Source organism: Hydra vulgaris, chromosome 01 (assembly GCF_038396675.1).
Source record: "Hydra vulgaris chromosome 01, alternate assembly HydraT2T_AEP".
NCBI lineage: Eukaryota > Metazoa > Cnidaria > Hydrozoa > Anthoathecata > Hydridae > Hydra > Hydra vulgaris.
In genome coordinates this window covers 26,582,470-26,605,873 of record NC_088920.1, presented here as the reverse complement: position 1 = coordinate 26,605,873, position 23,404 = coordinate 26,582,470, and the positions used below count along the sequence as shown (strand labels likewise).

Genomic DNA, 23,404 nt, shown 5'->3' with positions numbered 1-23,404 from the left:
GCTATGGATACCTTTATTTTGCTTAGCAACAACCTACTTTTGTTATCTGCAGATATTTTATAAGTGCTATATTCACTAAATTTGGCATGAGTACCAATATGAGATCACACTTCTTACAAAAGTGATAATTTTTTAAATTTATTTGTTATGGATACTTATATTGCTTAGTTACCGGATACTTTCCTTAGTTACAAAGTGGTAAATTGGTATTTGAATATCTTATCGGATTTTTGACCCACCTATATTGAATAAAAATTGAGTATTTAGGTAAATAATGTTTTAGGAATAATAAAAGCAAAAAATAGTGCAAGAAAACGTTATCAATTTTAAATTACATCAAAAAATTATAAAACAATAATATCGTTTGAAGATTGTTTAAGTAATTGTAAAACATCTGAAGGAAATGCTTTATGATTTGTTTGGTGTGATGTTGATTTACGCAATAATGAAATAACAGGATCACTGGAAACTAGGAGTCTATTGATAAGATCAGTATTTGTTGCTTTTCTGGATGTTTTTCGGCTGAAATTTTCGCGATAAGATTTAAAGTCTTTATTTCTAGCCTCTTGAACTTCCTCTGACATAAGTCCGATGGGTAATGTAAGGCTTTTAATTATGTCATGTCCATGTATCAATCTTTGTGAACTGATTGAGCCATGTAATACCATGGATAAAGGGACACATATAGTCTAAAAGTGTCAAAACAATAATCCTTGAACTTTAAGCAGTCTATTTCATATCCTGAAGAGAGCGTTACCAAGATAATGTAAAATCTGAATATAAGGTTTTGGTCAATACCCAGAATTTCAGCTGTTTTTTCATATGCTGCAAAAGCACGCCTTGAGGTATTGCCATCATTACTTGTTCCAGAACCACCACTTTTAGGGAAATCAACAACAAGTCCCATTTTGTTCATAAAATCAGTCTGAATCTTTTGTTTAGCTACAGATGCCTTTTCTTTGTGTTCTTTAGATCTTGCTTGCCACTTTCTTGTTTCTTTTTTATATGCAATGTGCAATAACATCTCAAAAAATCGAATCCATGCATGAAGACTGGAAAGACCATATTTGAACTCTCTGTTAGTATAATCTATATTAAGGATATCAAGACTATTCATATTTTTTGGAGAGACACCACACACTGAACAGCATTGGTATGAGTTATTTTTTTCAGATAATATTGTTTGAACCTTCCCATCAATCATTGTAAGTTCAATAATACAATCACTTCAATAGAAGATCCGCAAACCTCTAATAAAATCATACCCAAGCTTTCTATCTCACTTTTAATGTACTGATCTTCTTCAATCACAGATTCCTTGGATTCCATTTTGTATGCAAATCTTATGGGTCTACAATAGGCTGTGGAGGACGACTTTTAATTTCTCCAAATAGGCACCTTTTCGTTGCTGTTGTTAAATCCAGTCAAATCCAATGGGACAAGACAAGTAATAAATAATGATTCTTCACGCTTTAAATCTCTGTTAATGTCGGGTTCTGATAAAACTTGTTTATAAATGCTTTGGCCAGTAGCACCATCAAAACCAGCCTTACACGTTAGTGTCACTGTTTTTATTGCTTTGTCGTTCAATATCAAGTGCCTTAGCACAGGTTCCTGAACTGCACAGATTCTTTGCAAAGTATGAGTCATTAAATCTTTTAAAGGAACTGAAGCTGAATAGTCCTCCACTGTTATGTTTGCAGGATAACATTTCAATTTTGCATCTCTGACATCATTGTAAGCGGGGTAGATGTTATATTCTTTCTCCAAGGCTCCGCTTCTAATCAATTGATAGGAAGCTTTTGTCAGACTTGCATCAATTATTAAAGCCAGTGCTTCGTCTGCTGAATATTTAGTTGCTTTATCTGTATTTGATATATTTAAAACATTCTTGGCAGCAATAACAACAGATTCATCTCCAAATTTTTTATTGGCAGCAAAAAATAATTCATTGGATGAACGAGATTCAATGAAACAAGATACACGCCGTTTTTTAGTTTTATTAGAACTATTATCAAATGCAACTGGTTTTCGACCACGTCTACTTACAGTTGGTTCATTGTCTTTTTTTCTTACAATTAAATATTCATTAAGCCAGTTCACAAACTTCTTTTCAAAATTTTTCACAGTATAGTTTGCAGATTTCCACTTTTTTTTATACAAGTAAACAAATCGTTGAACAGCATGTCTAAAATCAACGTCTTTAAAATCAGCAAATTTTGGCTGAATAAATTTTAATATATCTTCAGTAATATTTTGTTTTGAAATACTAAGATTGTTTTTTGGAGAAAATTATGAATGTCTAAGTTTAACGAAACCATATCTAAATAATTATAGTAACAAGTATTTTGTATTTAAAAGTAAAATGTTATAATATATATGCCGCCTGGACAACTAATACTTGTTAGTAATTAAGTTACTACAAGTGTTAGTAATTAAAATTAAAAGAAATTAAATTACTGTCAGTGTTAGTAATTAAATTACTAACAACTACCGAAAAAATGTTGTTGCTATATTATGCAAAGTAAGGTATCCATAGTAGCCAAAAAAAGTTAACCTCATAAGAATTCTGAGTCTCATTTTAATACATACCCCCAATATTGTGTATTTAGCGCAAGTAAAATACTGTTAAAACAACGTTAATGTAAAAATGAGTTGTTGCTATGCAAAATTTAGTACCATAGCAACCAAGTTAAAACATACATAAAATCTGAACGGGGATTTAAGGGGACGAGCAATCAATTAAAACTCGATTGAAGCATCATATAGCTCAAATAAATATAAGACAACACATAGCAAATTGTGGTAATTATTAGTTATTGTGCGGCAAAAAATAAGTTTCTTAAGAAATTTTTTTTTTAATCTGTGATTTTCAAAGTATAACTGAGATAACATGCTATGACTAATTTATTTCACACATTGGTTTTTCTTATCTCTCTAGAATAACATGTACTAATTTTTTGTTTCAAAAACGTAGATGTAATTGAAATATAACACAACGTTGATGTCACCGTTAATTACCTATTTATAATTTTTTTTTTTAATTTTATCTCAATATTCAAATGCTTAGAGTCCTGGTAACTAAGGGATTTAATATAAATAAATTATCAATAGATTTCTCCTAATATATGTAGATACTAAAATTAAATAGGTTTTCAAGATTAGACAACTAAAATTTTTCCCATTTTGTCCACCTACTGGCCCACTGTGCAGTGGTTTCACATTTCTTCCGGAAATTTATTATAACATGATACTACATTTCCGTAACGGTGAAACCATTAATATTTTAACTGGTGTTTATGGTAAATAGTAACAGTTGTTTTTTAACGGAATAAAAACCATTATTGGCACGAGTATTCTTATATGTTTTAGAAGCTTTTAAACACACAAAAGAAATCTAAACATTTTTCTGAATTGTTCAAAAAAATTGAACTTGTTTTTTAAATATCTTTAAACAAAAAATTTTGAAAAACAAGACAGCCCAAAGACTTTCTAGATTTGAGAAAATAAATGTTATCGCTAAATCAATCAGAATTACAAAAAATCATTTAAAAGTTTGTTTGTATTTATAATTAAAAGTAATTTCTAAAAATAACCTTCAAAAATACAATTTATTTTTCTTGAATAAAAATGCAGTTAAATTAACACAATCAAAAGATTATAAGTGGGAGTTTCTTATAAATCCTCACTTATAAATGTTATAAATCCTCTCTTATAAATTATCTCTATTATAAATGTTAGCATTATTATGATATAAGTTTGGTTATGTAAAATCAGTCTTTGAAATGTTAAGGTATATAGAAAAATAAACATATAATTTAGTAAACTAATTTGGTTGTTTTAGGGTATACCTTATAGACTACTAGGTAGAGGTAAAATATTAATCTTTTTAGTGTTTTTATTTTTTTTAATGAGTTTAAGTAACTAGACAACACATACAAATGTTAAAATATTACTGTTAGTATATGTCTTTTGAATATGTTAAACGTTTTATTAGTATTATTTTTTTTTCTCTCCATTTTTTGCCGTATAAAAATATAAATACAACCAATATTTCCAATATACAGATGGCCGGGGCAAGAAGAAGACACAATTTGTCTTATCGCCAAGCCCCGAGATTGATTCCGTGAAAAATAAATAATTTCGTTTAGAGTATATAAATGTTACTAATAAATACAAAATAAGACTTTCTTTTAAAAAGATAAAACAAAAACAAAAAGTTACAGGGTCATAAATATATATATATTTTTTTTCTAAAAGTAATAAAATAATCAATAAAAAGTAAAATAACAAATTCTTAGAAATAAATATTAAATAAATAAGTATATAAAGATTAATATAAATTTGCAAAAAAGTAAAACTTGCAATAAAATAAAAAAATATAAAAAAGGGTTTTTAACAATTTTTTTTTTTTTTTTTACTTGATTAAGATTAAATACTAAAATTAATAATAAAACACAGAATTGAGAAGAAATTGAACCTTTCTAATTATAATATATATATATATATATATATATATATATATATATATATATATATATATATATATATATATATATACACATATATATACACATATATATATATATATATATATATACATATATATATATATATATATATATATATATATATATATATATATATATATATATATATATATATGTGTGTGTATATATATATATATATATATATATATTTATATATATATATATATTTATATGTATTTAAGCATGCTTCAACCAAAATCATAAAAGGGTTGACAAAGATAAACTTTAAACTAAATCGAAAAAACTTATCTGTGTCACCCGAAAAAGTCAAGCACTCCATTACCAACTAGGAGCATTTGCTTCAATTTTACTTTAAATTCATCAAGAGTTTCAAGAGTTTTAAGTTTATTAGATAGGATTTTACTGCATTCTTTTGGTCCTCTAATGGATAATGAAAACTCAGTTGCAGCATTAAAACATTTGGGCTGAATATAGGTGTTGTTCAAGTATCTGGTTAAGTATCTATGTTTATTTATTTTGAATAACGAATTAAAAATGTTTAGTGTTGTTCTTTTATTAACTTTATACATGAAAACTAAAAGATGAAAAATATTTATTTGGTAGACATTGAGTATATTTAGCTTTATAAATAGTTCTTTGGAATGAGTAAAACGGCCTACATTAGATATTATTCTCATTGCATGTTTTTGTTTATAAAAAAGTTTTTAAATTTTGTTTTGGTTTGTGCTACACCAAGCAATGTTTGCGTAATTCAGATAACTATGAACAAAGGAGCAATATAACAATTTTAAACTAGTTTGATTTAAAAATGGCCTTGCTTTATAAAGTCGGCCAATATTTCTTGAGATTTTACTTTCATATACATTATCTTAAGATTTACTTAAGATAATGTATATGGTTTTTCCAAGTAACGTTTTTGTCAAGGAGTACTTCGAAAAATTTAATAATCTTTTTTTATAAATTGACTGCCAATACAAAGTTTTAGAAGTTTTAAAGGGATTTTATCGCGTTCATGAAAGCATGGAAAAAAGAATACTTTTTTTTATCTAAATTAATTGATAATTTATGTGCTTTAAGCCATTCTGTGAGTTTTATGAGTTCCATGTTAACTGAATTAAACAACATTTTAATATCGTGACAAGCCTGAAACAAATTTGTATCATCCGCAAACAAAATAGTGTCTAGTAACTTACACGATTTGCTTAAATCATTAATATAAATTAAAAATAAGAGTGGTCCTAAAACTGACTCTTGTGGAACACCACATTTTATATTCATATTATTAGTTTTTCCGCAGCTAAATGAAATGTATTGTTTCCTATTTGACAAATAGCTTTGAAACCATTTAAAATTTGAGTGCTTAATCCCGTAATTTTGTAGTTTATTTAATAGAATATAATGATCAACAGTGTCAAACATTTTGCTAAGATCAATAAATACACCTAGCGTATATTCATTTTCATCAAATGCCTGAAAAAAGTTTGAACGAGATGAATAATTGCTTGATCTGTGGAGTGATTTTTTTAAAATCCAAATTGTTTGTAATAAAGAATATTGTTATTTTCTAGAAAGGTAAATAATCTATGATACATAATGTATTCTAATAGTTTTGAAAGGCATGGTATTTTAATGATTGTACTTCCAATTAGTTACAAAAATGGGATAGTTTTTAGATGCCTGTATTTGCCCTGAGTAAGTGAGTTAAGCATTTATAAGTAAAAGACATTCATAAAAAAAGTACTTTGCTCATATAATATTTGTAAAAAATTTCGTTTAATTTTAATTTGAGAGCATTAATTGTTTCAAAAGTTGACAAAATAATATGATTGCAAAAAATTAAAGTAACAAACAGATAAAGTTCATTAGGTGTTACGAAAAATTATGTTTTTTGCACTCAGGTTAATTTTTTACGTTTCCACGTATTACTGCTTTAGTTATCGTAAATTTTTATAACCGTAACATTATCTTTAAATGTGATCAATATTTATAATATTTTTAATTCTAATAATCAAATATTGTAACTTTTAATAATGAGTAAGTGATCATTAATCTATCTTTACCTTTAAATCATTAGATGATAAAATGTTTTTTCTATTTATAACTTTTTGTTTCCTGGTAATCTGATACGTTAAAATTCAAATTGGTTTTTAGTAACAAAAACTTTTGTCACTAAATTACCCAGACATTATCTTACTGTAAATTATCGAGACATTTTTTTAGCTTCAACTTTAGCATTATATTTCTCAAATGATATATTTATTAAATAATTTTTTATTAAAAATAGAGGCTTAAGAGTTTGATAAAGAACAAGAACAATTTGCCGCAACAAGCATAAAGATTAAAAGTTAGATTAAATTAAAACGAAAAGAATCAATTTGAAGTCGCAATCATTTTATAAAGAAGTCGCAATCATTTTATAAAGAAACTGTAAGAAATGCCTTATTACAAGGTAATGTTTCATTTACACTAGATATTTTTATTAAAGTCCATGTCTTTTCTCTGCTTTATTTTATGCTTTTACAGCTTTATAATTGTGAAAAAAAAAATCATAAACATGTAACAACAAAAAAAAGAACAAAATTTTTTAATGATATTCAAACACTGGTAAAAGTTAGTTAAACATCGATAAAACTAAAATTGAGTATCAAGTTATCGAGCCATTCTGATATAAAGAGAACTGATATATGTGAACTGCAAACTGATAAGTAAAAGTAGTGCAATATAAATAGTTGATTGTTTCTGTAAAAACAAACCTTGAATTTTAAATTTTTTTCTAGACAAGAAAACAATCTTGAAAATTCTTAAACTTCATAATTCCACACATCTGCAATAAAGCCAAATCACCAAAAGCTACACTGATACAAAATTTGATACATCCTTTTGCTAACCCTGTCATACCTTAGGCTAAAATATGAATATTGATAATTTGCAGGTCAATGAATATTATTAAAGTAGAAAACTGAGATTCATTAAAGCAATAAAATCATACTTTTACTAAATGATACAGAAAATGAACAATAAAATCATGGCTACTTCCAGTTTAAAATCAACATTGCTGCATTCTGTATTTTTATCAGAACTGATAAAGAGTTTACAAATTTCTCTGTTATAATATTATTTGTATCTATGGCAATACTTTTGTCATTCTTTTTGACAAGAAAATCTGCAAGATGTAAATTTTTTGTTTAAATATGTAATTTTAAAAGCTAAATTTTTCTTTTATCTTTTTTTTAAGTTTGTCTTCGAATCTTTAGAGATTCCTATTTTTTTAAATTATTCCAACTGGAAAACTTTCAAGGTAGCAAGAATCTGATGAGAATAAATCCTAAATAACGTTGTTTTTTTGCACTTTTATACATATTTTCTTCAGATATTGTATTAAGTTTCTTTGCATTTTGTATTGTTTGTCCGCATTTCGGTTCCAGAAAGCTTTGCAAAAAGTTTATTAAATCTATTTTTAAAACCGCAACGGTACCCTACTAATGCAGACAGATAAAAAAGAAATAAAGCTTAAAAGGATTAAGTGACTAGAAAAAAACATATAAACTAGATTGAAAAAAAATTAACAGCCAAGGAACCTGCATCTAATGTTTGCAGGTAACCTTTTATTGCCTTTACAAGAGCACATGCTTAAGCAATGTCTTTTATGGGAAAAATGTAGTAAAATCTAACGAAATTATGTCTTTAATCTCAAAATACCGTGAGATATTTTTTCTTTTGATGGACCAGGAGATTGAATCCACTTTTTGCTTACGAAACACTATGGGAGATTTTGAACAACCAACTAATAAAGCCGATTCAGCTGTATTACCCATCACCAACTCAAAAATTGCGGGTATAAAAAAAAATTCAGCATTTTATGTATTTGGGGTAAATTAGTGTCATGGCCTGTAACTACTTTGTCCATTCAAAAAGATCAAGCAATTAAAAGAAGTTATAAGTATGACTGTGCATTATACTATGCAATTAAAACCACCAAAAACATTTCAATAGTGGATAATAAAATAAATGGTGCATTTTTCAAGATTTTAAAAGGATGTTTACATTTTTAACTCTCATTAACTGAAAATAGAGATAATATTCATGGTTTCAATATTGTTCTATAAAGATACTTATTGCAAAATACATTATAAAAATGTACATACGTACTAGACACGTACTAACTGTTAAAAAACTTAAGAAAAAATGAAAATGTGAATTTAAGAATTATAGATTTGAAAAAAAAAAAATTTTTTCCAATAAAATCAGAATTGATGGACTTGGATCTTGCAGCTAGCAGTTTGTTTATGTCAAGTGATTAGTCTGCAATCTTCGAAAAAATACTTTTGGTAAGGATGTATAAAACCATTCTTTACCAATTTTTTAAAGTAATTCTTTTTTTCTATGCTTAATTAATTAGCAATTAGACCACCCAGATATTTTCAAATCATAGCGTGTACCAAATAAGCTTCCACTTTGTGTTCATTAAACGTTTAGTTCTACTCACTTTATATTTATCAACTTATGAGAAGTTTTGACACCGTTAACCATTGTATTTTATTAAGAAATCTAAAGCATTTTGGGGTAATTCTTCAGGTCTACAATTAGATTAAAATTTTACTTGTCGATGTAACAACACTTCTCGTATGTTTTACCTCTTTGCTAGTTTTTCGATACTATTTCTAAATCCTATTTCTTCTTTTTAGCTTTTTTTTTTTTATATATATATATATATTCCTACTTATTAACTGTTTTCTTCATAATTTAATAAATAGTTATTTAAAAACATAAACGCTTTTGCTTATTTAGCAAAAATGGTTAAAAAAAGACAAGGCTCAATTAAAAACCGCTCACCTAACTTATGTGTGGCTTTGTATGACTATGATCCAGTGATTAATGAACTTGACCACAACCCTAATACTCCAGAGATAACATCACAATTGATATTTAAGCGTGGAGAAATTTTGCGCATCGTTAGCGATGTATTGGACCATTGGATACTCTGTAAATCTAGTGTAACTAATAAACAGGGCTATGTTTTGTCATCTTTACTTGCCCCATTGAGTGGTGCTGTAGACAGGTAACATACGTCAACATTTTAATAAAAGATAGTGCAATGCATTTTTGTTAATACTTTTTAATGTTATTTTTTAGCGCTGTTTGTTACAATAAAAGAGGTAAATTAGCAAAAAGAAGTCGTTTGCAACATGACGACATGGTTTACTTTCCAAATTTTCCATTTTCTAAACCAAAGGTTGGTCAAGTTTTTTTTTATTTCTTTTATTCAAAATTAAAAATATAATCAATAGATAAATAAACAATAAAAAATATTCATCTCCACAAAACAAACAATTAAACGGAATATGTGAACTTATTTCAATCAGAAAGATAAATATTGACTATAGTTCGTCAATGTGGAATACTCCCCTTTCTAGCATACTATATTAGGACATTGCCTAATTATAACTTACATGCCGTTGAATAAATAAAAGGCAATTTTTAACAGACAAACATTTCTGGTTGCCTTCCTCAAATAATAAACTTTACAAATACACTAATAAAAATCACAATAAATTTTGTTTGCATAGACGTAAAAATACAGTAAACGCCAAACAATACATTTTGCGATGCTTTAAGTTTATGATTACACATTTTGGTTATGCCAATGTGATCAAATAATTTAAAACGTCATTACGCAAATATTCAGCTATTAGAATGTAGATGCTTCTAATAATTTCTGTAAGTTTTTACATTATACAATCGTCACCTTTATTCTAACTAATTCAAATTTATTGAAATATATATAATTGAAAAAAAAAGAAAATAAAAATAAGAAAAAGACAGTTGAAGAGTAAAATGTTCTAGGGTAGAGAATAGAGGACTTTAAAAGCTGCAAAATACAACTCAATAACACAAACTATATAGAGTATACTGCAGCCAAAATATTTTCTGGAAAAATATTAAATAAATGCGTAGGTTAATAAAAATATAGTAAATAATTAATATTATTTATTTTAATCTGTTTTAGATAATTAAATATTTATGTTTTTGCTGTTGTTGGCCCAGCATGTTTGCTTTTGTTGGGCCAACGACGCATCATAGTTAGCTGTTTGTTGATAAGTTGTATTTTAGCTGCTTCTCAGACAAAGTTTAGACTTATCTATGTTTCACTAAGATGTTGTTAAATTAGATCATTGTTAGAATTAAGCCAGTGCTATTAATTTCTTTTAGCATAGCGCTATGACTTGCTTCATACTTTAACACTAGTTGGTGCTCATCGAGTAAACGCTGCATGGACGCCCACATGATTATTTTGATGTTTCCAATTTGACACCTTCAAGTAATGAGCTAACTCAAAACTTAAGTATGTTCATGCCTATGCCAAATGAGGAGGCTTTGCAAAAAGTTGGATCATGGAGGTTCGGAAACAAAAATAACCCAAGTATTTCGGCCTTCCCTCCCAAAACTTGAGGGCAATTTTGTAGTAAAATTTTTAACTTTACAATCTTATGCTAAACTTAAATTCATCAGCAGGTTATAAATGTTAATAGAAAATATTGTAAAATACTAAAAGTATGACGATGCAAAATTTACAACCCTCTTATTTTGGGGAGATAAGGGGGCAAAGGGCTAGGCGGAAATTTTGTATGGTCATAACTTTTGTAATTTACAATAGTTTTTTAATAAAGTTTAAAGCCTGTCAATAAAACTAAATTTTAGTAGTTTAAATAACAAATAGATAATACGTCACAATCAGTAGAATACAACTTTATTCCAAACAGAACACCATAATATGCAATTTACGGGCTGTGGGTAAGTTTAGGTATTGAAAAACAAATATATAAGCGTGTAGAAATAGCTGATTGGCTATTAGAGACTATTAGACACCAATTTAGGCTTAAATTAGAACTAAATAACCACCAACCACAACCTAAAATCATGTGTATTTTGAAGAACTAATATATAAAAACTGTGTGATAGAAACAACCAAGTTACAAACTAAAAGTAACTCAAATATACACCAACAAAAAAAGGTTACTTTAGCTGAGCCTTTAGTATTATATGAGGTGTTGCAATTTTTTTATTTTTAAGCTAGCTATCTAAAAGAAAACATACCAAGATCTGTAGAGGCAAGAGTTAACTCCATTTAAATTATTATGACTGAAACCCACAGACCCAAAGTATATGTATTTAAAAAAATAAAGTTATACAGTGTAAAAAATAAAAAATGTTTGAAAGAGGGTAAAACGAAATTTTAATAGCAGTCTGAGCGCAAAGTTAAAATTTGATTTTATAAAGATTGCACCTTTAGGTACCCTTGTCTTTATTAAGAAGTATTATAGTTCATAGTCTACCTTGCTAAGATAACTTGCTAAGTTGCCATATACCGAAATTCCTACATACACACCAGCATGCTCTTTTTGGAGACCAACAATATTCGTGAAAACCTAGGAATTGAATTTGAAAAAACAAAAAAAGTTGAAAGAAAGTATCGTTGAAATAGTTGATAAAGTAGCTCAAAATATTGGTCGTATAAGGAAGGCTGGGACTAAAAACTGAAATACACACTAAGAACAAAACGTTTTCGATATATGGTCTTTTTAACTTCAAGTTACCAAATGTACTTTACCAAATATTATTAGATAATGCGTTTTGTTGTCTTCCAGTCAAAGACTAGCGTAGTTACCTTAGATACAAAACCCGTCTTACACAACTGTAAAAGTTTCAGTGAAACATTGATCCCTTGATTCCGAAGTTGCTTTACCCTCAAAACTAACATCGAAAGTTGTGGACTTTTTTTTTTTAATAGTGTAATTGAGAATGATAATAATAGTGGAATGAGAGTTTGATAAAAGATCCTACTAAAAAAAACATTTAAAAAAAGGATTGATAAAGATATTTTACTCAAATAGAAGTCTGATCAAGTAAGGGAAACCAAGCTTTATTGTTAGAAAGAAAAAGATCAAGGTAAGAGGCTTAAAATAGACAAAATTTAAAATTATTTAGAAGTATTTTATTTGAATATTATTTAAAACTAAAAGTATTAGATTATTATTTACAACTAATCCTTTAAAACTATTAAGAAGAGTCAATATTTAAGAAAGATACAAAATCAAAAAAAAAAGAAATGCTCTTAAGTAAATTGTATTACATTTAAAAACAACAAATAAAAAATAGGGTAAAACAAATATATAAATAAGAAAAAATCTTTTTCAACTTTAGTCTTGTTTTTTTACTTATAAATTATTACTATTTCACTTTTTATTTTTTATTTCCGTAGAAACAAAAAAAAAAAAAACTAATTGTGTTAAGCAGGGAAAAACCCTTTCCATTTTTCTCCTGCCATGCTACTCTACTATATACATTAAACCAATATTGTATTGAACGTCTATAATGACAATACCAAATAATAATCTTTTGGCAAAAAAAAAATATTGTAAATAGTTAAAAGTATGTAAAAAAAATTTATAAATGAGCAGTCTTCTATTTTCAATACAATAGACAGTATTATAAATTTCCTTAATGTCGCTCTGAAGAAACTTGAATCTTATTTGAAAAATTGATTAACGGTAAGCAACTGATGAACGTTGATTCTATAATAAAATGCTATATATGAGACAAGAATGAAAAAAATCCTATTTATATATCACGTATCTGCAACGTAGCTGTAAAATAACTAGTTGTGCCAATGAAACAATATAAAATGGTCATAAAGCATATGGTAATGACCTTTTTGATAAATATTCAAAAGGAGCATTGCGTGTATCATGGTATACAAAGCACAGACGCTATTAAGCGCAAAAATCTATAATGCCTATACAATCTATTAAAAACTATATTTTTTACATTACAAATTTAATATTTGAAACACATAAGAAAAATCTTTGTAAATGACTGTACCTGTTTAAGACATAACTTATAACATTCTTTTTATGACTATATTTGGAATTTGTATAAATTTCCCTGAAAGCTTAATTTTTTTTTCGAAAATTTCACAATCTTTCTCTGTTTTTAGTTGGAACTTTTGCTATGTTTCTGAAAGCGGGAAATTTTTATTTTTAAACTTGTGTGTTGACGTGAAATTTCTTAATTTTATTAAATACTAAACAGTTTTAATCTGCTGAAACAATCCAAAAGGCATAGGATTTTTCATAGTATTCAAAAATTTTCTAGCTTTCAAGAAACTTTCAAAAACTTTTTTGAAAGCTCCTAAAAGGTTCAAAAATAGTCATAAAAATATGAAAAATATAAAATTTGGTTCAAATCAACTGTACTTTTATATTATTAAGTATCTATATATGATAAAAACAAATCTAGTTTTGAACTTTCAAGATGCACTTTGCCACGTCTTTGTGAAATTCATAAAGAACAAATTAACAAAGCATTCTGTTGAAACAAGCCGTAAAATGTTTTAATGTAATAGATTGGACTTTTTAAATTGGATTAGAATCTTAATAAGTGTTATCCTAGGCGATAGAAGCATCCGAGAAAAATTGTTGATTTTTTTTTCAGGACTACTTATAAGTAAATTGAAAGCAACGAACTGTAGACGATAACACCATCATTTTTAATAGCCATGCGGCTATTTTCAGATAAAAACAATCTTGATTTATTAATAATTGATACAAAATAGTGAAACAAGTAGAAAACAGTATGCCAGAATTAAACAAACTTTTGATAAAATCCATTGCTTAAAAAAACGTTTCACATGTTTCAATTAATCTTCATTAAATTTTTTGAATTTTTTTGGATGATTTGTAGCAACTGATGAGGTTATTAATGGTTTTTTAACTAATATTTATGATTAAGAGAATGCTTTCATTAGTTGCTAGAAGTCATATAAAAAAATGTACAAAGAAGATTTTTTTAATGCATGAGACTTTTTCTTTTTAACCTATTATGTTTGTTGATACGAATTGGGTCAGTTGCCTAATAACTTAAGAAACTGGTATTTAAGCAACTATTAAGTAACTATCGAGATTAGATATTTATATACAAATACTTTATTTATCAACCACTAAATATAATACCAGATAAATTATCAAAAGGTTGCATTTTTAAGATAATATAAGTTTACTTGAAATTTTACTTCAAGAACATCCTTGATGATTTTTCTTTGCACCAGCACTCAATTACGCAAATTAAAACTTGAAGATTCTTTTTAGGAATAATTTTTTAAGACGGTTATAGTAAGACGTAAACATTATCGTTAATTCGGTTTATTGAAAACCAGCTTGTAAAAAAAACTTATATTAGCAAAACATAACTAAGAAACTGATGACTATAACACAAAACTTGTTGAATAATGCTTTAAACGTAAGTATTTAACGTTTTTTAGATAACTCAACACCACTCCAACAATAAACATTGCATTATTATTACTTCTTATTAATTTTAATTTTTCGTAATTTTTATTACTTATAATTTTTTCCTTATTATTTAGTTCTCATTCCTTATTACTTTGAATTTATTACCTTTTTCTAATTACTTTTTACTTAAGAATGATTTCTCATTACTTATTGCTTATTCACTGGAGGTTAGGCCGTTTAACTAATTTATTATTTAACAAAATGCATAATTACTTTTGTTTTTCAATTAGAAAAATCAAAGGCAATACGAATTCTAATAAAGTTTTGTTCACAAAAATAATGCAACCAAGACACTCATTTAAATCTGTTTCCACTCTGAAATTCTCACCGCGACCCTCACTGAAATCTGTTCCCAACCGAATGAAAAAAGTATTTAAGACCTGATTGATAAAATACCTTGATAATAAAAGTTGTAATTTCTCAGTAATGAGAACAGAGGTCTTGGTTTTGATGATTAACAAGAATGACGATTGAAAAATGAAAATAAACACTCAATTATTAATCAAGCTCATAAAAATAATTAAATATTTTAAAAAACATTATTATATGTATTTTACGTCTAAAATATTATGAAAAAAGTTAATTTATTTATAGTTTATGTTAATGCGTATATAATTTACATAGTAGCAATTTTTAAGAAGTTATTTTTATGTCGTATAACTAACTTATCTGAAAAATATATTATAATACAAAAATATATGAATTAATGTTTTATTTTAGCCAGAATGTCCTGCTCTTAAAGCTAATTTTCTGTCTCTGCTTTTTTTTGAATGGGTTACAAGGTAATTTTAGAAACGTTATTCTTTTTACTAAATGTTGTTTAGAAAAATGCACATAAGTATATACATTCAATTTTTATTTTTTATTTTTGAAAATACCGTAATTTACAGTTAAAAAAGTTAAAAATTAGAACACTGTGTAACTACAATTTATAAAATGACAAAACTAAAAAAAGACTAACTGAAGATTCAGTTGGCATCAAATTCGAATTACTTTTAGTAATTCGAATTTCGAACTGCTCTTAGGGTAATATTCACGTTAAAAAGAATCCAAATATTTTGAATGCAATTTTTGTACCTATTTTTGTTAACTGAATTATTTCTTGAATATTGGTCTAGTTCATACTTTTCAACTATTTGCAAGCCATAAAAATATTTTGGTTTCAAAATTAGCTTTTCTTTTGGACCTGAGATCAGGAAGAAAAGTCATGTAAGTATAAGAAAAGGCCGAATCTGAGGCCAAAATTTATTTCAACCATAATTTCATCCAGAATTTCATATCATATTTAATGCTATGATTCTAACCATAATTTTTGAGTTAAAGTAGAATAAATACAAAAGTAAAATAATGCTCGTCTAACAACCATAATATATTTATATGTTATGGTTACATCATGACTATAATTTCTGAGCCAAAAAAAGTAATTTATAAAAACTTTGAAATTTTAAATCAATTTTTTTAAATTTAGCGTAATAGTAAAACTGTCCTTTTAAAGCATAAAAACTTTCAGATTTGTGTAATTTGTTCATCCCCAGAGTTTAATGTAACCACTAATCCTCGTCCATTATTTTTTACAGACTTATCAATTCTTTATTGTCAACCCATGAGTTGAACGTCTCAGGGTACCCATACCACTTTACTAATAATTTGTTTTTGAGTTTACGAGCAACTTTTTTAGTCCTAAATATTTTTTGATTAGTTTTTTGCAGTTCTTGTTCATAAAAAGTACCTTGTATTTCTTCACCATTATTGTCAGTTATTTATTACGTCAGCGGATCTGTGAACTGAATCTGTGACTCAGTAAAAACCTCCTGAGTCTATCTAGGTGTGTTTCCTTTTTCACACATTACCTTCTTTATATTTATTGTAACTCTATTACTAATTGAAAACTTTGGTTTAACGGGCTGTGATTGTACCTTCTATTTAGTTTCCACGAAACAATGTTCTCATTCTTTTTATCGCTCGCTGAAACTGGTGTCACTTTAATTAAAGAATGCTTTGTGTTGCTGTATTTATTTACCATTTCATCTAAAACGTCGATATATTTTCTAGTAGAATCAACTGAAAAGTACTTAAACATTTTCTGTTTCATTGTTCTATTCCAAAGTTCAACTACACAACTTTTTTTTTCATTTTTAGTTGAATATAACTAAACAACCAGCGCTTTAACATGCTTATAATAAAGTTCTAAGCCTTTATCAACCAATATTTTATTACACCTTTATTTAGAGATTTTATTTAATGCATCAGTAACATCAGCTCCAGTTTTACTCTTCAATGGAACAATCCTTCCGTGCTTTAAAAAAATATCTATCACCATTAATAAGTATTTAATACCATCATTGAATTTGGAAAAAGATTGCATGTCGACTAAATCAACAGCCCATATTTTATCGATTCCATTTACAATAACTTTTCTTTTTCTCAAATATTTTATAACTGGTCTTTGAAGTTTGTGTGCAAGTTTGTCAGTACATTTTAATTCTTTATCTTTGTCTTCTTTACAGATTATTGGTAGTTTTTTTCAACACCCAACCTAAACTTTGCTTTAGTTGATATAACAGGTTTTATAATACCTCGTTCAATTCTTTCACGTATTGTTGGATTTATTATAGCATTCATTTCTTTGGGCATAATTTTATCAGCTTTATTTCTTTTTTGCTGTATCTATAAAGTATTTATAAGCAAGATCATGATGGTAAGCTGCATTATCAGCTCTATCTTCAGGTTTACTCCATTCTTTGTATGCGTCAGTAGAAGTTAATTGTTTATCTAAATTAGTACCAGGACTTGCAAAGTTCATACCAGGTAAATGCATTTCACCTGGGAACTTTGATCACGGTAATTTGATTTTACTTGTTGCTGAATTAGTTGAAATAAATAACCTCCTGTTTTTTGCTCATAAGAATTTGGTTTTTGTTTTTCCACAAATAGCGCAAGTTCTACGTAGCATATTTCTTTTGTTTTTACTCGCGACGCTTCGCGAGTTTAGTGTGTTTGCTTTGTTTTTGCATTTAACACAGTGCATTTTTTATGTAGAGTAAATTAAAAAAATGAATATTATAGATTTGTTATGGAATATAAATAGCAATAAGAGAAATAATAATAATTTGTTACCTAAAAGTATAAGAGGAATTATTGTTGGAAAGTCAAGTTGCGGAAAAACTACTATATTATTGAGTTTACTTTTAAGACCTGGTTGGTTAGACTGTAATAGTTTACAAGTTTTTGGAGAATATCTTTTTCAACCAGAATACAAAATGTTAAAAAGATCTTTTGAAAAAAAATTACAAAAAGACGTTATTCTTCAACTATTTAATTTACAAGACAAAATAAAAAGGTTAAATGCGAACCCTGAGTTTATAATTGAAGACATTTCAAAAAATTTAAATGAGGAAACAGTTATGGAGTGCAAGTTTTTTGAAACAGCTGAGGATGTACCAGATCCTGAAGATCTTGATATTCATAAAAATAGTTTGATGATATTTGATAATTTACAATTAACAAAGCAAAACAAGTGTGAAAAATATTATATAAGAGGAAGGCAAAGTAATGTAGATTGTTTCTATCTTGCTCAAAATTATTTTATGTTACCTAGACAAACTAAAAGAGAAAATACAAATTTTATTTGCTTATTTCCACAAGATTCAAAAAATTTAAATCATATTTATAAAGATCGTTTTTTAAGTGATATGACAAAAGACAAGTTTATAAGAATTCGTAAGGATGCCGGGTCAGACCCTCATGGGTTTTTTATTATAGATCTATCTTCTAAAAAAAATTATGAAAAATATAGAAGTGGATTAGATAATTTTGTTATACCAACTTGTGAATTTTGAATTATTTTCTTGTATATATATAAAAACGAAATGTCTTTTTATTTATTATCAAGTAGAAATAGTAATAACATAAAATCTAAGTATACTCCTATTATTCAACATAGACAAAATAAAGAATATGAAATGGCTCTAGTTGGTTTAGAGACATGTTACAGTTTTCCTAATATTGATTCTTCAAACAACAATTTTAGATATGGCACAGATAATGGAGCAACTTAGCATAAAAAAAACATTCCAGAAGGATGTTATGATATTACTGATATAAATGAATATATTTAATTGATTATGTCAGAAAACGACCATATAAGCGCAGGAGTTGCAGATATTAAACTTAAAGGAAATTATAATACATTAACATCAGTTTTAAATATAACATCTAGTTATAAAGTTGACTTTACAACTTCAAATTCAGAACTGTTTTTGGTTTTAGCAGTGGAATATGTTTATCAGGTTACCATGGATCAGCTAATATAGTTAACATATTAAATGTTATTAGTATACGTGTTACAAGTGATATAATAGAATCACCATATATAAATGGAGTAACAGAAAAAGTTAAATATTCATTTTTCGTAACTGTAGGTCCTGGATTTAAAATTGTTCAAGAGCCTTTAAACTTAACTTACTTACCAGTAGCACTAAAAACAACTACAAAAATAGAAACTAAATTGCTTGATCAAAATCGAAACCCTTTGAATTTACGAGGAAAAGAATTGTCTATTAGATTTCATAAAAGAGAAAAAAAATAATTTTGTATTAAACAAAATGCGTAAATATAGTAATATTTTACCCACTTTTACTTTTACTTGGTACAGCTGGAAAATTTTTATTATCAAGCGTTGCTCCAGCCCTTGCAACAGGAATATTAACAGGAATAGATTCAGCAGCTGGATCAGCTATGGTTGATAACATTTCTCAATGGGCCTTGTGTACTTAAAAAAGTATGGACAAGGAGTTAAAATGACAGCTGCAGTATCTGGTTTAAATTTGAGACCATGAAGTAAAGGGGGTTCTTTAGGTGATGGAATGTATTTACGTAATGGGAATGGATATACATTAGCAGGCTCTGGTTTATTATTGAGACTAAATTCACCATTTGCTAATATTCCATTTTTTAATATGGTTCACTGATTTGTTTTTTAAATCTTTTTTCACATATACAAAATGTCAAGAATAAACCCGCCAATGCATAGATTTGTAAGCAAATATAAAAGAGTTGAACTTCCACAAATACTTTTGAAGCCGCACAAAGATTTAGAACACCCTTCAGTACTAATAAACGAGAATGGACATGAAATATTTGCACAGCATGACATTACAATAAAATATTTTTCACACCAAAATGTTCTTTTAAAGTTTGGTGTATCAATTATTAAAAGTGTTGCGTTAGTTTCACTAAAACAAGAACATAAATTAGAAATGTTAAGTTTACAAGATTCTGTAATATCAGAGTCTGTTGCTGATATTGTAGTAAATATAGTTAATAATTCTGTTTCTGATGTATTAATTAAAAAAGAAGAAAGTTTATGTTTTGTTAACTTATTGTAAATATTTTTTTCCCTTATTAAAAATGGAACATAGTTATAATAAAATATACCCAACTCTTTCAGATGCACCTGATAAGAATCAGTCACCTGTCGAAAACCATGCTCATGCATATCGTTTACAAAATAATAAAAAATTAATGAGAATCTTAATAATAAATTGATGAGATTTAAAGTGAAATAGAGCGTGAGAGAGAAAAGCGAACTATGTTAATTAAAAAGTATCACAGAGCTGGGAAAATAGTTTCAGCACTGGATAATGTATTACTAGCAAGCACTTTGGGACTTTGAACTATTGGAATTGGTTTTTTGACAACAATAATTGCAGCGCCAGTAGTTATTGTATGTGAGGATATAGCATTAGGAGCAGGTGTGTTATCAATAATAGGTGGACAAATTAATAAAAAATTAAACTTAAAAAAAGCATAAAAAGATTAAGATACTTGCTGATTCAAAACTAAATACAATAAATAACTATATTTCTAAAGCTTTAGTAGATGGACATATAAATGACAATGAACATGAATTAATACTTGGTGAACTTGAAAAGTTTCAAGTAATTATTGAACAAACTAGAACAAAAGAAAAAACTGAAATTTATGAACAAACTAAGGAATCATTAATTAAAAAAGGAAAAGACGAAGCGATTAATATACTCCAAATTAGATTTAGTAAAAATGTAAACGTAAAAACACAAAATAATTTATTAAAGTAAAACGTAAAAAAAAAACAGAAAACATAAAACGTAAAAAAACGTAAAACATAAAACATAACATAAATCGTTATTTTGCGTTTTTTTTATTTTTTAGTAAATAAAATGTTATTTCTAAAAATGAAGATCCTGAAAAAAGAGATAAAATTGCTAAAGAATTCTTAGATAGTAAATAAAGAATACAGCAGAACAATTTATATGAAAAGATGGGTGAAACTAATTTACAGTTAGACTTGACAAAATTGTACAAGCCATTGATTGATAGTCAAGCAGGATTAAAAGAAAACATGTCTAAATTGCACAATCAAGCTAATAAATTTGCACTTACTTTATCAAATGCTTATCCTTAAATATTGGCTGAGCATACATATAAAGAACTAACGCCTTCTTATGAAGAAACTTAGGCCTTAAGGCTCGGAAGAATTGCAAAAGATTACCTAAAAATGTATACTAATAGTAAAAATCTACAGATACTACATTTGGAATACATTCTAAGGATGACAAATTATACATTGGAAAAAAAACAATATTTTTTAAAAATGATGAAATAACTATTGATAGTAAAACATATTATGGTACTCCTGGTCTTTGGGAGTTAATAAAATATATAGTACATAAAAAATGCTAATTGCTCATAATAAGAGATGTGTGAAGAAACATGTTATTGGAAAAAGTGGCATATTCGACAGTGTAAAAAATTTATTTAAACAAGCAGCAGCGTCAAAAGTAACAAGAGTATTATCAGCTATATTGAATAGGTTGGCTGCTAGCAATTTAGGAATAACTGCTTTAACTGCTGCTAAATCAGGAGGAAAAGAACTTTCAACATCAGCAATAGAAGCTGCTAGAAATGCTGCAGTTGAAATAGGAAAACAATTAATTGATAAAGCATCTCCAAAATTAGTTTTACAACCAAATACCACTATTATTAAAAAAATTGAAGATATAATTTCAAATTTAATCAATAATGGAGATGAGATAACAAAAACTATAAATAAATTAATAATGCGGGCTGCGATAAAAAATAACAGAAAAAAATCTCAAATGAAAATGCTATAAGAACAGAAGATCTAGTTAAAAAAGGACGCGGTCTTAGACTTGCGTAGGTATTTTATACAATTATTAGTTATTTAGAACCGTCTAACAAAATTTTTTTTTTTATATTGCATATAAAAAAACAAAGTGACAAATTCTGAAATATTAAATTTTACAGAAATCATAACTGTTAATGAAGGAATTAAAAGATTTGAATTCCATGAATGTGAGCCGGTGGCTCGTACAAGTTTAAATAGTGCAGGAAAAATAAGAATTAACGTTGAGCAACAAGATTTGTTTACAATTCCATCTGAGGCTTTTCTCTTGTTTGAAGGAAGACTTTTTAAAGCTGATGGAACACCTTATACTAACGCAGATAAAGTGTCACTTACAAATAATGGTATTATGTGCATATTTTTCAAATAACTTACCAATTATCAAACCAAGATTTAGAAGCTATTTATCATCCAGGCCAAGCAACTATAATGTTAGGAATGCTTAAATACCCAAACAACTTTCAATTAGCACAAGGATTCAATCATTTGTGGTGTAAAAATTCTGTAACAACAGTAGTACTCAGGGTTTGCATTAAGACAAGCACACATAATTCAGAAGGCAACTATAAAAGGAGCATTTTCATTTAGCATACCTTTAAGGCACATTTTTGAATTCTGTGATGATTACGACAAAGCTATTTATGGATTTAAACATACATTAACTCTTGTAAGAAAAAGTGATAATGATACAATTTTCAGACTTGCTGCTGCAGCTGCATGAAAAGTTATTCTTGATAAAATACAATTGTTTATACCACATGTGATTCCATCAGATGTAGAAAGTTATAATCTTTATAAAACTATTGAATCATGATTATTGAAACATGAAATTTTCATGTGCGGCAGTGTGATACTATATCTGTTCCACAATCTACAACATTTTCTTGGAAATTTAGCGTACAGACATCTCCTGAAAAACCGAGATACATTATTGTAGGATTCCAAACAAATTAAGATGGAAACCAAAAACTTAATACTTCAATACTTGATCATTGTGACTTAAAATAATGTACATTATATACATTAAAAATATGTACATTATGCTTAATCAGGAAAGATATCCTTCTGGTGATTGTAGTTTATCATTTCCAAACCAGCAATTTTCAAGAGCTTAAAGAGATGCCTCTGTGTTTAGTAAAAAAATTTTTGGAATGAATGAATTGATCACACAAAACAGTACGACTCCTTCTGATTATAATGATTTATACCCACTTTTTGTTTTTGATGCTAGTAAACAGTCAGAAAGATTAAAATCATGAATAGTAGATGTACAAATTATAGCAAGATTTAATGCGGCTGATCCAGCAAATACTGTAGCATTTGCCGTTGTATTATCTGATAGATTGTAACAATTTCAA

At 27.3% G+C, this 23,404-nt stretch overlaps 1 protein-coding gene across 2 annotated transcripts in view; it reads left to right on the top strand.

Moving 5' to 3' along the window:
• The first annotated feature begins 3,745 nt into the window (after positions 1–3,745).
• Positions 3,746–23,404, top strand: part of LOC136075242 (multidrug resistance-associated protein 1-like) — a 146,071-nt gene continuing 126,412 nt past the window's right edge. The window contains exons 1-4 of one of the 2 annotated variants that reach the window (XM_065787784.1): positions 3,746–3,872; positions 9,300–9,570; positions 9,645–9,744; positions 15,581–15,642. In XM_065787784.1, coding sequence (XP_065643856.1) covers positions 9,305–9,570; positions 9,645–9,744; positions 15,581–15,642 — 428 coding nt within the window. In that variant the 5' untranslated portion in view covers positions 3,746–3,872; positions 9,300–9,304. Of the gene's footprint in view, positions 3,873–6,799; positions 6,961–9,299; positions 9,571–9,644; positions 9,745–15,580; positions 15,643–23,404 lie in introns of those variants that run through there. The other variant, XM_065787785.1, reaches the window with a different exon arrangement.